We start from the raw sequence: 13,347 nt of genomic DNA, 5'->3' as shown, positions 1-13,347 counted from the left end.
CATCTATATATCATTTTCATTACATTTTCTTTCAAAGCGTTGCAAGCAGTGAAATTCAACCCAGTAGTCCACAACCTTTCCCAGTCCTCAAACATGATATTATACCCAATGTCCTGTGCCCACTTTATCATGGCTAATTTTACCGTTTCATCTTGTGTGTTCCATTTTAACAGCAAGTTATACATTCTTGAAAGTACCTTAGTCTTAGGCTCTAACAATTCCGTTTCCAACTTCGATTTCTCCACCTGGAACCCTAACTTTTTGTCAAGTTTAAAAACTTCCTTAATCTGAGCGTAATGTAACCAATCTCGCACTTTATCTCTCATTTTCTCCATACTCTGCAGTTTCCAATTATCTCCATCCTTTTCTAGTATTTCCCAATACTTTGGCCAATTGGCCTCCATGTTGGGTCTTTTTCGGGCCTTAGCTTCCAATGGTGAAAGCCACCTTGGTGTTTTATTTTCCAGTAAGTCTTTATATTTTGTCCAGACATTAAACACTGCTTTTCTGACAATATGATTCTTGAAAACCTTGTTAATCTTAACCTTGTCATACCATAAATATGCATGCCAACCAAAAGCATTGTTAAAACCTTCCAAATCCAGCACATCAGTGTCCTCGAGAAGTAGCCAGTCTTTTAACCAGCAGAAAGCTGCTGATTCATAATAGAGCCTTAGGTCTGGCAGGGCAAAGCCCCCTCTTTCTTTCGCATCTGTTAGTATCTTAAACTTAATTCTGGGCTTTTTGCCCTGCCAGACAAATTTAGAAATATCTCTCTGCCACTTCCGAAAGCACTCTGTCTTATCCACAATCTGTAATGTTTGGAACAGAAACAACATCCTTGGCAATACATTCATCTTGATAGCAGCAATTCGGCCTAACAAGGAAAGTTTCAGTCTTGACCAGCTGTCTAAATCTCTCTTAATTTCTGACCAACATTTCTCATAGTTATCCTTAAATAAACTCAGATTTTTTGCTGTTATGTTTACCCCTAGGTATTTAACTTTCTTAACCACATTTAACTCTGTCTCTCTCTGAAACCGTTCTGACTCTGCATCTGTCAGGTTTTTTCCCACTACCTTAGTTTTCTGCTTGTTTAATTTAAATCCCGCCACCCGACCAAAGTCTTGAATTATTTGCAATGCTCTTTTCGTACTAGATTCTGGCTCCTGCAGGGTCAAAACTAGGTCATCTGCAAAAGCTTTGAGTTTATATTGTTTCACTCCGACCTGTATTCCTTCCACCAACCGGTCTCCTCTAATCATATTCAAGAGCACCTCCAGAACTGAGATAAATAACAATGGGGAAATAGGGCAACCTTGTCGTGTTCCTTTTTCAATTTTAAACTCTTCTGTAACCACATTGTTAACTATCAATTTGGCCTTTTGTTCTGAATAAATTGCGTCAATCCCATTTTCAAAACCCCGTCCCACTCCCATCCCTTCTAAGTTCCCTTTCATAAATTTCCAAGAGATGTTGTCAAAGGCCTTCTCCGCATCTATAAAAATTAGCACTGCTTTTATGTTGACATCTGTTTGCAAGAGTTCCAAAATATCGATAATGTTCCTTGTGTTAGCAAACAAATGTCTACCTGGGAGAAAGCCTGCCTGATCTTTATGGATTACTTCATTTAGAACTTTTTTAAATCTACTTGCTAAAATGTCTGCAAATATTTTGTAATCCACATTTAAGAGGGAGATGGGACGGTAGTTCTTGAGTTGTGTCTTTTCAGCTTCCGATTTTGGTATCAATGTGATAAAGGCTTCTTTCCACGATTCCGGCGCCTTCTTCCCCTCCATAATTTCATTGCTGACCTCCATCAGTGGTTGTATCAGATAGTCCTTCAATATCTTGTAGTACTTGGAGGTCAGCCCATCTGGCCCTGGAGATTTGCCCAATTTCATGTTCTGAATGGCAAGCTCAATCTCTTGTGGTGTTATTTTACAATTCAGGATTGATCTATTTTCTTGTGACAATTTTGGTAGTCCATTCTTTTCCAAAAATTGTTTAATCTCAGCCTCATCTTGCGGCCCTTGTGTATATAGTTTTTTAAAGTATTTCTGGAAGCATTTTCTAATATCCACGGGGTTCTGAATGTTTCTTCCTTCAATCTCTAAATTAGTAACTGTGTTTAGTTTTTGTCTTTTCTTCAACTGCCAAGCTAGCAGTTTCCCACATTTATTTGCAGATTCAAATGTTTTTTGTTTCATTAGTTTAACTTTCCACTCTATTTCCTGGTTTATCAGTTTAGAATATTGTGCTTGGTATAGTTTAATTTCTCTCAGAATCGGCTGTGACTTCGGTTTAGATCTTAACTTCTTCTCTAGTTCTTTAATTTTCTCCAAGATCTTGTCTTTTTTCTCATTTTGTGTCCTTTTCTTTACAGCGTTCTGTTGTATCAAGAACCCCCTCATCACGGCCTTACTTGCGTCCCAGATAATTCTTTTTTCCACCGAAGTGTTCAAATTTATCTCAAAATAATCCTTCAAAGCTTTTTGGGCCTTCTTAATGATTCCCTGATCTCTAAACAAGTTGTCATTCATTTTCCATCTAAAGGAGCCGGTTGGTAATAGTGTCATATCCATCTTTACCGCATTATGGTCAGAGCAGGTCTTTGGGCAGATTTCCACCTTTCTGGTCTTAGGTGCCAGACCTCTAGATATCCATATTTGGTCGATTCTTGTCCATGTCAGTTGGGCTTCCGAGAAGAATGTTCCTTCTCTTCCCAAGGGGTTCTTTATCCTCCAAATGTCAATCAAGTCCATATTGTCAGTCAGTTCAAAAAAAGTCTTAGGTAGTTTGCCATCTTTTGTCACATTTTGATTTTGAGACTTATCCATATTGGTTGAAACCACGCCATTCATATCTCCCATCATAATGATGTTGTCATAGTCCAGATAGTCCAGGACACTCTCATGCAACTTCTTATAAAATTCTGATTTCCCCTCATTTGGTGCATAAATTCCTAATATCAAAAACTTCTCTCCTTGGTGTTGTATCTCAATTGCCAAAATTCTTCCATGTTCATCTTTAAAAAGGAATTTAGGTGACAGGCTCTCTTTTGCATAGATCACCACTCCTCTCTTCTTCACTCGGTCCGAGGATATAAATTCTTGGCCTAATCTTTTATTTATTAGCACTTTTCTGTGTAGCCTAGTCACATGTGTTTCTTGCAAACAAATAATGTCCAATTGTTCTTTTTTCAAAATATGGAATATTTTTTTCCTTTTCTCCGGAATGTTAGCGCCATTTATGTTCCAGCTCAGAAGTTGCAGAGACATCCTGAATAAATCTGTTATTTTTCAAGGGGTGGTTCCTTTTTCTCTGAATCTTCAGTGTCCAAGGGTGTAGGTACAGCAGATGCTCCAGGCCCAAATGGTGTTTCAATTCCTTTCTGTAGGTCCTCTCCGTAAGCAGTCAAAAATTTATCTCTGTCTTCCAATGTTTTGATTTTAACCTTCTTCCCTCTAAAGGTAAAAGATAATCCCTGAGGAAATTCCCACCTAAAGCTGATTGCGTTGCTCCTCAACAATCTAGCCAATTCGGAGTATTCAGATCTCAGGTCCAGCAGTTGTCTCGGGATATCTTTATAAATTTCAATTCTTCTGCCCAAAATGTCCAGTGACTTTCCGTAGTGCAAGCCCAAAATCTTATCCCTTTCCTCCTTCGATCGCAAGGTTATCAAACAGTCTCTGGGGGAACATCCCTGGTTTTACCTGGGCTATGTCCTCTTGTCTGGCAATGCCACTCAGTCTCCGGGAGATCACAGCTCTAGCTTGATTGTACGTCATGAACTCAAAGTAAAGGAGAGACAATCCGCAGGATTGAACCTCATTAATGACCTCCCTTTCCCACGATGATTGGAAATCGTCCCTCAATATCAAGGGGGCAATACCCACTGGTTTAAAACAAAGCTTGAGCCATAGCCAGAGCTTCGTCTTCAAGGCCACATACCGTAGAGCTTGCCAGCCGACCTCTAATCTCATAACCGCACCCGCTACCGAGGGGGGAATCCTAAGGATGGCTCTAAGGAATCGCGTTTGGATAGAATCCAGTTTCAAAAAATCCCTACGGGAGCCTAAAGAGATGCCCACCAAAAGAAGGGGGAGGACTTTCATTTGAATGAGTCTCAAAGCTATCTTGATTGATTGAGCCTGATTCTTAGCATATAGAGATCTAATCTGGATGGCTGCTTTAGATGCGTTAGTTGTTATATAGTCTCTATGGGCCAGAAAAGACCTATTTGACCGTATTACTTGTCCCAGATATTTAAAGCAGTTAACCCGCTCTAGGGGGATCCCATTCATCGACCATCGATGGAGTCTCGGTCGGGCAGAGAAGACCATGATCTTGGTCTTAGCATAGTTGGGTTGGAGCTCATGCTGATCACAGTATTCATGTAGAGCTTGCAACATTCTCCTCAGTCCAATAGGGGATCTGGCAAGAAGTGCGGGTATCTATTTATCTACTTGCACTTTGACATGCTTTCGAACTGCTAGGTTGTAAGGAGAGGGGACCGAACAATGGGAGCTCACCCCGTCGCGGGGATTCGAACCGCTGTCCTTCTGATCGGCAAGCCCTAGGCTCTGTGGTTTAGACCACAGCACCACCCATGTCTCTACAAATAGCTTAAGGCTGTCCAAAGCGTGTGTCCATTTTCCTGAAGGAATACTATGATGACACAATGACGAGAGTGACTGGTAGAGTAGAGCTGTGGAATCAAATTTCCACTCAGCCATGAAGTTTATGGGTTGTCCTTGGGCCAGCCAACATCTTCAACCTCACCTACCTCACACAGTTCTTGTGAGGACAAAACAGGTGGAGGTAGAGCCTTGTACACTACCTTGAACTCTTTGGAGGTAAAGCAGGGTTAGAACTGTAATAAATAAATATGATTACGATTTCTTAAGCAATTAGAAAATAAAGTAGAGCTAAGGTAAATATTATTAATTCCTACCTCGTGGAATTTAATGATATTAATAACCCATGCACAAAGACCAGCAGCTGCTGAAGATTTTGTCCGTACAAACTCTGGGCTGAACTCTGGATCACTCAGATAATCTTCTTTTACAGCTTTAACAGTGGCTTCAGGGATATGTTCTTTATCAAAATTGATGAGACTTTGGAGGAATTCATCTACCTAAAGAGCAAAGAGAAGGAGGCCACCCCAAATCATAGAATCTTGGAAGTTGGAAAGGGCCCTAAGGTTCATCTAGTCCAACCACATGCAATGCAGGAATCTCAACTGAAGCATCCATGACAGATGGCCATCCAACCTCTGCTTAAAAACCTCCAAGGAAGGAGAGTCCACAACCTCCTGAGGGAGTCTCTTCCACTGCTGAACAGCTCTTACTGTCAGAAAGTTTTTCTGACTGTTTAAGTCAGAATCTCCTTTCTTGTGAACTTGAAGCCATTGCCTCGAGTCCTACCCTCCAGAGCAGGAGAAAACACACAATTAACTACCGTATTTTTCGCTCTATAAGACGCACCAGACCACAAGACGCACCTAGTTTTTGGAGGAGGAAAACAAGAAAAAAAAATATTCTGAATCTCAGAAGCCAGAACAGGAAGAGGGATCGCTGCGCAGTGAAAGCAGCAATCCCTCTTGCTGTTCTGGCTTCTGGGATAGCTGCACAGTCTGCATTCGCTCCATAAGACACACACACATTTCCCCTTACTTTTTAGGAGGGAAAAAGTGAGTCTTATAGAGCAAAAAATACGGTAAATTGTGTGAAGCTAGTATGACCCCCTGACAAAATATCTGATCAGAGTTTATTCTTTAATGTTTTGAAAGTTTTAAAAGAGGCCTTTTGGCCATGTTTTGGGATAATCAGTACCTTCAAAATACAATGGTACCTTGGTTTAAGAACAGCTTAGTTTATGAACAACTTGGATTAAGATTGCTGCAAACCCGGAAGTAGCTGTTTTGGTTTGTGAACTTTGCCTTGGAAGCAGAACATGTTTCGCTTCCTGATGTGTGTGTTCCATTTGTAAATTGAGTCTCCCACTGCTATGGGAAAGCATGCCTTGGTTTAAGAGCGCTTTGGTTTAAGAATGGACTTCCGGAACGGATTAAGTTCGTAAACCAAGGTACCACTGTAAAGTCAAAGAAACTAATTGAAAAAGTTGCCCCCGCAATAGCTGTTAGCGCTTTTTAAAAATTCCTGTGATTTCCTTTTGTGACAGCTTCTAACCACTTCACAAGATGCACATATTTTTGGCACCTTAATAGTAGTAGTAGTAGCAGCAGCAATAATAATAATATTAATAATAATAATAATAATAGCTACTACTTCTACTAAAAATACTGTTGAGGAGTTATGAGCAGCATAAATTATACAGAAAATGTTGCCGCCTCTTTGGCAGTACACAGACTTTTCTTACATCCCATCCTTCACAGAAGAGGTTTTATATTTATAAGAAACTGTGCTGACATTTAATAAGTATGATTTGGGGAAATGTGTGGCGCAAAGTCATGACATTCCCCTCCCCCGCCCTTTGACAGAATGTCAAAGGTGTCTAATTACTTTCCTTCCTTTCCTGAAGTTCTTTGACAAACTCCTGCCATGCCCATTATCTTTGGCATTTCCCTCCTATGTGTAACTAGTAGATCAAGGCACGCCAGAGATTAAGAAATGTTTACGAAGACTTTTGCGTTAATCTCTGTGTCCCCTGACAGACCACCTCCTGCTTACCTTGCTCATATACATCTTGGCGGTTTTCCAGCTCCTGTCCTTTGGAATCTTGCCGCCTGGAGACGAGAGAACCAGGACTGCAGCCGTCACATTTGTTACGATAGCAGGTGGGTTTGGGAAAGTTCTTAGCTCAGTTAGGTTCAGCTGAAATAGAACAGGAAAAACATCCATATTAACAGACCAATTATATTTCCAAAGGAAAACCTTGGCATTATTTAAAAGAGGACTGTAACATCCAATTAAGGTGAGAACACGTCACACTTTACAGAGGGCAGTCTTTTATAGTGTGTGGCGCTGTGGTCTAAACCACTGAGCCTCTTGGGCTTGCTGATCAGAAGGTTGGTGGTTCAAATCCCCGCGATGGGGTGAGCTCCCATTGCTCTGTCCCAGCTCCTGCCAACCTCGCAGTTCAAAAGCACACCAGTGCAAATAAATAGGTACCGCTGCAGCGGGAAGGTAAACGGTGTTTCCGTGCGCTCAGGTTTCCATCATGGTGTTCCATTGTGCCAGAAGCGGTTTAGTCATGCTGGCCCCATGACCTGGAAAGTTGTCTGTGGACAAACACCAGCTTCCTCAGCCTGAAAGCTATATGAGTGCCTCAACCCCATAGTCTCCTTTGACCTCCCATCCAGGGGTCCTTTACCTTTACCTGGTTCAAAGTCCAGTTCAAATATAAGGAATTTTAAGAGGGGAGGGCAACAGGAGCCATGAAGACGCCCATCAGCTGTTAACACCTTGACAGCAGACTGAGCAGGCACACAGCTGACCTGGTCACAGTCTTTCGCATTATGGTGAGATGCATTGTAAAGGTAAAGGTAAAGGGACCCCTGACCATTAGGTCCAGTCATGGCCGACTCTGGGGTTGCGGTGCTCATCTTGCTTTATTGGCTGAGGGAGCCGGCGTACAGCTTCCGGGTCATGTGGCCAGCATGACTAAGCCGCTTCTGGCGAACCAGAACAGTGCACGGAAACGCCGTTTACCTTCCTGCCGGAGCGGTACCTATTTATCTACTTGCACTTTGACGTGCTTTCGAACTGCTAGGTTGGCAGGAGCAGGGACTGAGCAACGGGAGCTCACCCCGTCGCAGGGATTTGAACTGCCCACCTTCTGATCGGCAAGTCCTAGGCTCTGTGGTTTAACCCACAGCGCCACCCGCGTCCCTGAGATGCATTGTATTTCTCTCTAAATTATGGTAATTGTGAGGAATTCAACATGATGCTAAGTTGATCCATTTCCACTTCCCAGATGGAACAATCCTTCTTCTCCAGCCCACAAATGAGGTTCCGGGGTCTCTCTCAACACCCCCTAAGCCAATTGGGTGTGTGTATGGAAAACCCCATTGCACAAGTGGGAGTCCTTGCACAGGGCTTGTGCTGACAGGACGCATTAGCAGAACCCTGCCCATTACCTCTTAAATTTGCATATGTGCATATAAATCACCACATGCAATTTTTAAAATGTAAATCCACTCTCTCTTTTGTCCTTTTCAGTGATGCACTGTTTTTATTTTTTTACTCCAGAAGCAGCTGAAGGGCTTCGGATATGATCTAGCGATGACTGGCAAATTCCACTCAACAACATCCTATTCCATGCTGAACATCTAATACAGGGTTTCCCAAGCTTGGGTCTCCAGCAGCTTTTGGACTACAATCCCCATCATCCTTGACAACTGGGTCCTGCTAGCTGGGGATAATGGGAGTTGTAGTCCAAAACCAGCTGAAGACCAAAGTTTGGGAAACCCTGGTCTAGTAACTGATGACTAATGGCAGCAGTGATGTGATGAAGCTGTCTTGAAAAAGAACTAAATAACGAGGCAGCGTGGAACCCTTTCAGACAAATAAAAACAAAAGAAGTGGTGTTACCCTATTCAGTGTGTTCAGGGCAGCGTTTGCAGCATTTAGAGCTGGCTCGGCTTTGGCAAGGTCATTTTCAGATTCTTTCTGCTGCTTTGTTACTTCTGCTTGAATGGCCGCCACCTAGAAAGTATTGCACGATAACTGTCACGCCACTTACAACCCTCTTGGAAGGCACCCAATTTTTGGGTGTCATCATGATAGGGCAATATATATGCAAATACAGTGGTACCTTGGGTTACATACGCTTCAGGTTACATACGCTTCAGGTTACAGACTCCGCTAACCCAAAAATAGTGCTTCAGGTTAAGAACTTTGCTTCAGGATAAGAACAGAACTCGGGCTCTGGTGGCACAGCAGCAAGAGGAGGCCCCATTAACTAAAGTGGTGCTTCAGGTTAAGAACAGTTTCAGGTTAAGAACAGACCTCCGGAACGAATTAAGTACTTAACCTGAGGTACCACTGTACTGATGAACCACCTTTTAGGACAGATTCCACCCAATACAGTGCAGAACAATATAAACATAGAATTAGAATAATAACAGATCACTTTTAAAAAGTTGAAATACAATATTCATTTTATAAATAAATAAATAAATAAATAAATAAATAAATAAATAAAATTCAGGCCAATCTAAAAACAATTTCCAAAGCCACAGCAATAAAATGGCAATACAAACAAGTATGATAAAAACTCTCTTCTCTTTGGACAACAGAAGACTGTGCAGCTTCTCTCTATGTCAAAGAAAAACTGTGGCATGTTCTGACACAATCACAGAAAAAAAGCACTGGGAACGCCCTATTCATCATCATCATCATCATCATCATCACCCTGCCCATCTGACTGCGTTGCCCTAGCCACTCGGAGGCTTCCAACGTACATAAAAACATAATAAAACATTAAACATTAAACCACTTCCCTCTACAGTGTTGCCTTCAGGAATCTTCTAAAGGTTGTATAGTTATTTATCTCCTTGGCTCAGGGCTTGCACATAACTCCATATCCTCCAACAATTCTCTGATGGAAAGTGGGACATTCCGGGATCAAATCAGAAACCAGGATGGCTTCTGTAAATCCAGGACTGTCCCTGGAAAATAGGGACACTTGGAGCGCTCTTCCCTTCAGTAAGAGGGTTTAGGACCATGGTCTAAGTCTATATGCGTGTGTGACTCAGTTGTGTCTGTCATTCATATCTCTATACCTTCTGCTCCTCCTCATCTGCGGTGGCTTTTTCTTGACTTAGTTTTTCTGTCTGTTGGCCAATTTTGTCAATAAGAGCCTCAGTGTCTTTGTTTCTCTGATGAAGTTCTATCTCTTGAACGGCAAGCTTAGACTTCAGATCTTCCACCTAAAATGTAGCAAGCATAATTGGGTAATTAAGTTTTAACAAGATTTAAATGATATTCAAAACAACCGGTTAAAAGGAGTCATTGCCTTGGGCTTTGTTGTACACTTGTATAATTATTTCCAGCCCTCTAGAGGATGCATAATTACATTTCTGTATTTATAAAAAAAGATTGCCTTGCAGGCACCAGTATGATTTTACAGTCTATTGACCAGCATATTGATGTGGGGGGTCAAAATGTCCCCTAATAAAGAAATATTCCCAACAATTTTCAAACTATCCAGAGCAGGTTGTGTCAGTGCTTATTTGGATTTTGCTGTTTTTGAACAAATGTGAAGTCTTGCTGCTTAAGAAAAAGTAGGACGAGATCATTACACCTTATATAAACAGAAGGGGAAACATGAAAATAACGAGGAATAACAAGCTTCTTTAATGTCCAATGCAGCCATTTTTCATTGTTCCACAAGAATATCAGAATGGCTTTGCTGGACCAGACAAGTGGCCCATGTGGTCCAGCAACCTGTTCTCATTCTACAGCCAACCTGGTGCCCATGGGAAGCCTTTACACAAAATCCCCTAAAATAAATGAACTGACATTATGAGAATCAAGAACAACCCCAAATTTGGTCAAAGGCCAGCTAAGGCGCTATAGGATAACATCTCTCCATTGGCAGAGATGAGCCTTGCCTGCAATAGTAATAATAATAATAGCAATACTTTATTATTTATACCCCGCCCATCTGGCTGGGCCTCCCCAGCCACTCTGGGCGGCTTCCAACAAAATATTAAAATACTGTAATACATCAAACATTACAAGCTTCCCTAAACAGGGCTGCCTTCAGATGTCTTCTAAAAGTCTGGTAGTTGTTGTTCTCTTTGACATCTGGTGGGAGGGTGTTCCACAGGGAGGGCGCCACTACCAAGAAGGCCCTCTGTCTGGTTCCCTGTAACTTGGCTTCTCGCATTGAGGGAACCGCCAGAAGGCCCTCCACACTGGACCTCAGTGTCCGGGTAGAATGATGGGGGTGTAGACGCTCCTTCAGGTATACTGGACCGAGGCCATTTAGGGCTTTAAAGGTCAGCACCAACACTTTGAATTGTGCTCGGGAACGTACTGGGAGCCAATGTAGGTCTTTCAAGACCGGTGTTATATGGTCTCGGCGGCCGCTCCCAGTCACCAGTCTAGCTGCCGCATTCTGGATTAGTTGTAGTTTCCGGGTCACCTTCAAAGGCAGCCCCACGTAGAGTGCATTGCAGTAGTCCAAGTGAGGTGGCTATTACACCCACAGTGGAAACCTCATTATGTGGGCATAGATGTATTACTGATGGTGCATCACACCAGTGGTAGGTCTCAAAAGGGGGTAAAGCAAAATGATATTATAGCCCCCCTGAAAAAAGCCACATCCCCTCTGGTTGAAACAAGCCAGTTTGGCTTAGGAAGTGGTGGTTCCTCCACCACAGAATCTCACAACCACCACCAATTTAGGATTGTTCTGTTATTCTTCATTACTAGAACCACCAGGAAAAAGTTCCTGAGTTCCGTTTGCTCATCTGGAAGCGTGCGCAGGATTGAAACCTGTGTCTCAAGGCACTTGCAACAACAAGAAGCTGAGCACGTTTGAATGTAGCTCCATCACCGCTAGTTATTTGCAAATTGGCAGCTTCAACGTGTAGAAGAATTTTCTACCAAAAACATCTCTCTGACTTTTCTTGTGTCAAGTGGAAATAAATCATGTTCTTGACACCAGAGGGGGGAAAGCTCTGAACTGACACGCTATTTACTTAATTAAAGAGTATCGTACATATTCCTGGGTTTTGTCTCATTGTCATACTCTATTGTGACAAGAAATCCAGGACAAGCTAGTAGATGGGAGCAGTTGCCAATGTGTTCTGAGGGAGCAAGGTAACAAGTTGTGATATAGAACAAAGTTAAACGTGGCAAAATCTAGCCCCTGCTTAAAGCAGAAGGGGCAGATTAGGCAACCTTGATTGGTTATCTGATTACACCTCTCTTTCTTTCTCTCATATAAACCAAAAGCTCCCACTATCTTCTTCCTGTTTTAATTTCCAAGACGACTGAAGCAGGGAGTGAATTATAGTATATTTAATCCTCAACCCAACAGAGTTATTTGTGCATCCCTGTATATTTTTCCCATCTAAGTGAACATCTGCTTTTAACCCTTTTAGGAAAAATGCATATAATTCTACTAGGAGACACCAACAGTGCGCAAGTGTGTCGCCTTGACCCCGCAACTGAGGGGACCGGTGCTGTGCGACATGCACAAATGACATCAGTGTGTGAGTGGACTATTCTGGTTTAATTTGAATTGGAGGGGAGTAGATAAACAGCTGAGTAATGTTCAAATGTGGACACGCCCTTAAACTGTTTCCCAGCTCCCAGAAAGATGCAACGGCCCAGATGCGTACAAGTGGAACATTCTGAATTACTTTTGTTTAAAAATTTCAAGCAACAGCAATGAGAGAACTATAATAAGTGGATCCAAATCATGAGTGATGGAAGTTTAGAACCTGTCAGTCATGAAAAGCTAACCAGTTGCAAATCCCGCCCCCACAAGGAGATATTGCTAAAGTAAGATGATAAAATTATGTGCGTACAATATGCTATTAGTAGAGAAAGTCAATTTTATGCAAAATGATGAATGTCAGTTGAGACTGCCCCTAGGGCAATGCTTGTTAGTTCATAAATGAGCTGATTGTATGTTCACAGCTACAATTTTCATGAAGTCTCATTCAAAGAAATATTAATGGCCATTATTTAGCTACAGTATGGAGAGAACATATAACTGACAGTCTTCTTGCCAAAGCATTTCTTGAAATGTCATTTGAAAAGCAGAATTATCTTTTAAAGCAAACCCAACAGGACAGAGATTCACATGTTTGCTTTATATATATACCAATAAAGATACAACTAAATTTCTTACTACAGTCCCAAAGCATCTATCATTTGTACTTAAGATTTTTGACTACTCCAGAGTAACAAGTGCTGTGTGCCTTAAAGGAGGAAGGAGTTCAAGAAGGTTCAATATTATACCAAAAACTAAATTCAAAAGGGATTCCCAACTATACTGAAAAATACATAGCTTGTTAATACTATAGAATGGCAGAAGAACTATAAGCTCACAGTGTACGGTTTGGCCTCTTCACTCTCATCCTTAACTCTCTCTATCCTGCTAAACATTAGCTCTCCACTTAGCTCCTCTCTCGAAAGCAAAACTCTTATTCTGAACACAGTAAGTAGGACCAGCCCAATACAATTTGACACCTGAGGTAAACCACAAAATGGCACCCTCCCCTTCCTGCTAGGGAAGAAGGGGTGAGTGAGGAACTACATCAGGAATAAGGATGAAATAAATATCTACATCAGGATCTGCTGCCACTGTAGATCCTGCCGCCTGAGGCGGTTGCCCCACCTTGCCAGCCCTGGTACTATC

General features: G+C 41.9%; 1 protein-coding gene across 1 annotated transcript in view; it reads right to left on the bottom strand.

Annotated features, from left to right (window-relative positions):
• LOC308458304 (dynein axonemal heavy chain 11-like) overlaps positions 1–13,347 on the bottom strand; it is a 228,996-nt gene that overhangs the window by 72,708 nt on the left and 142,941 nt on the right. Inside the window, exons 48-51 of the mRNA XM_080973289.1 lie at positions 9,752–9,898; positions 8,559–8,672; positions 6,696–6,839; positions 4,958–5,140 (exon numbers count right to left, since the gene is read on the bottom strand). Coding sequence (XP_080829415.1) covers positions 4,958–5,140; positions 6,696–6,839; positions 8,559–8,672; positions 9,752–9,898 — 588 coding nt within the window. The remainder of the gene's footprint in view (positions 1–4,957; positions 5,141–6,695; positions 6,840–8,558; positions 8,673–9,751; positions 9,899–13,347) is intronic.

Source organism: Podarcis pityusensis (genome assembly GCF_964106645.2).
Source record: "Podarcis pityusensis genome assembly, chromosome: 1".
Lineage (NCBI taxonomy): Eukaryota > Metazoa > Chordata > Lepidosauria > Squamata > Lacertidae > Podarcis > Podarcis pityusensis.
Note: the sequence above shows the minus strand (reverse complement) of the source record. Positions and strands in the feature narration are given on the sequence as shown.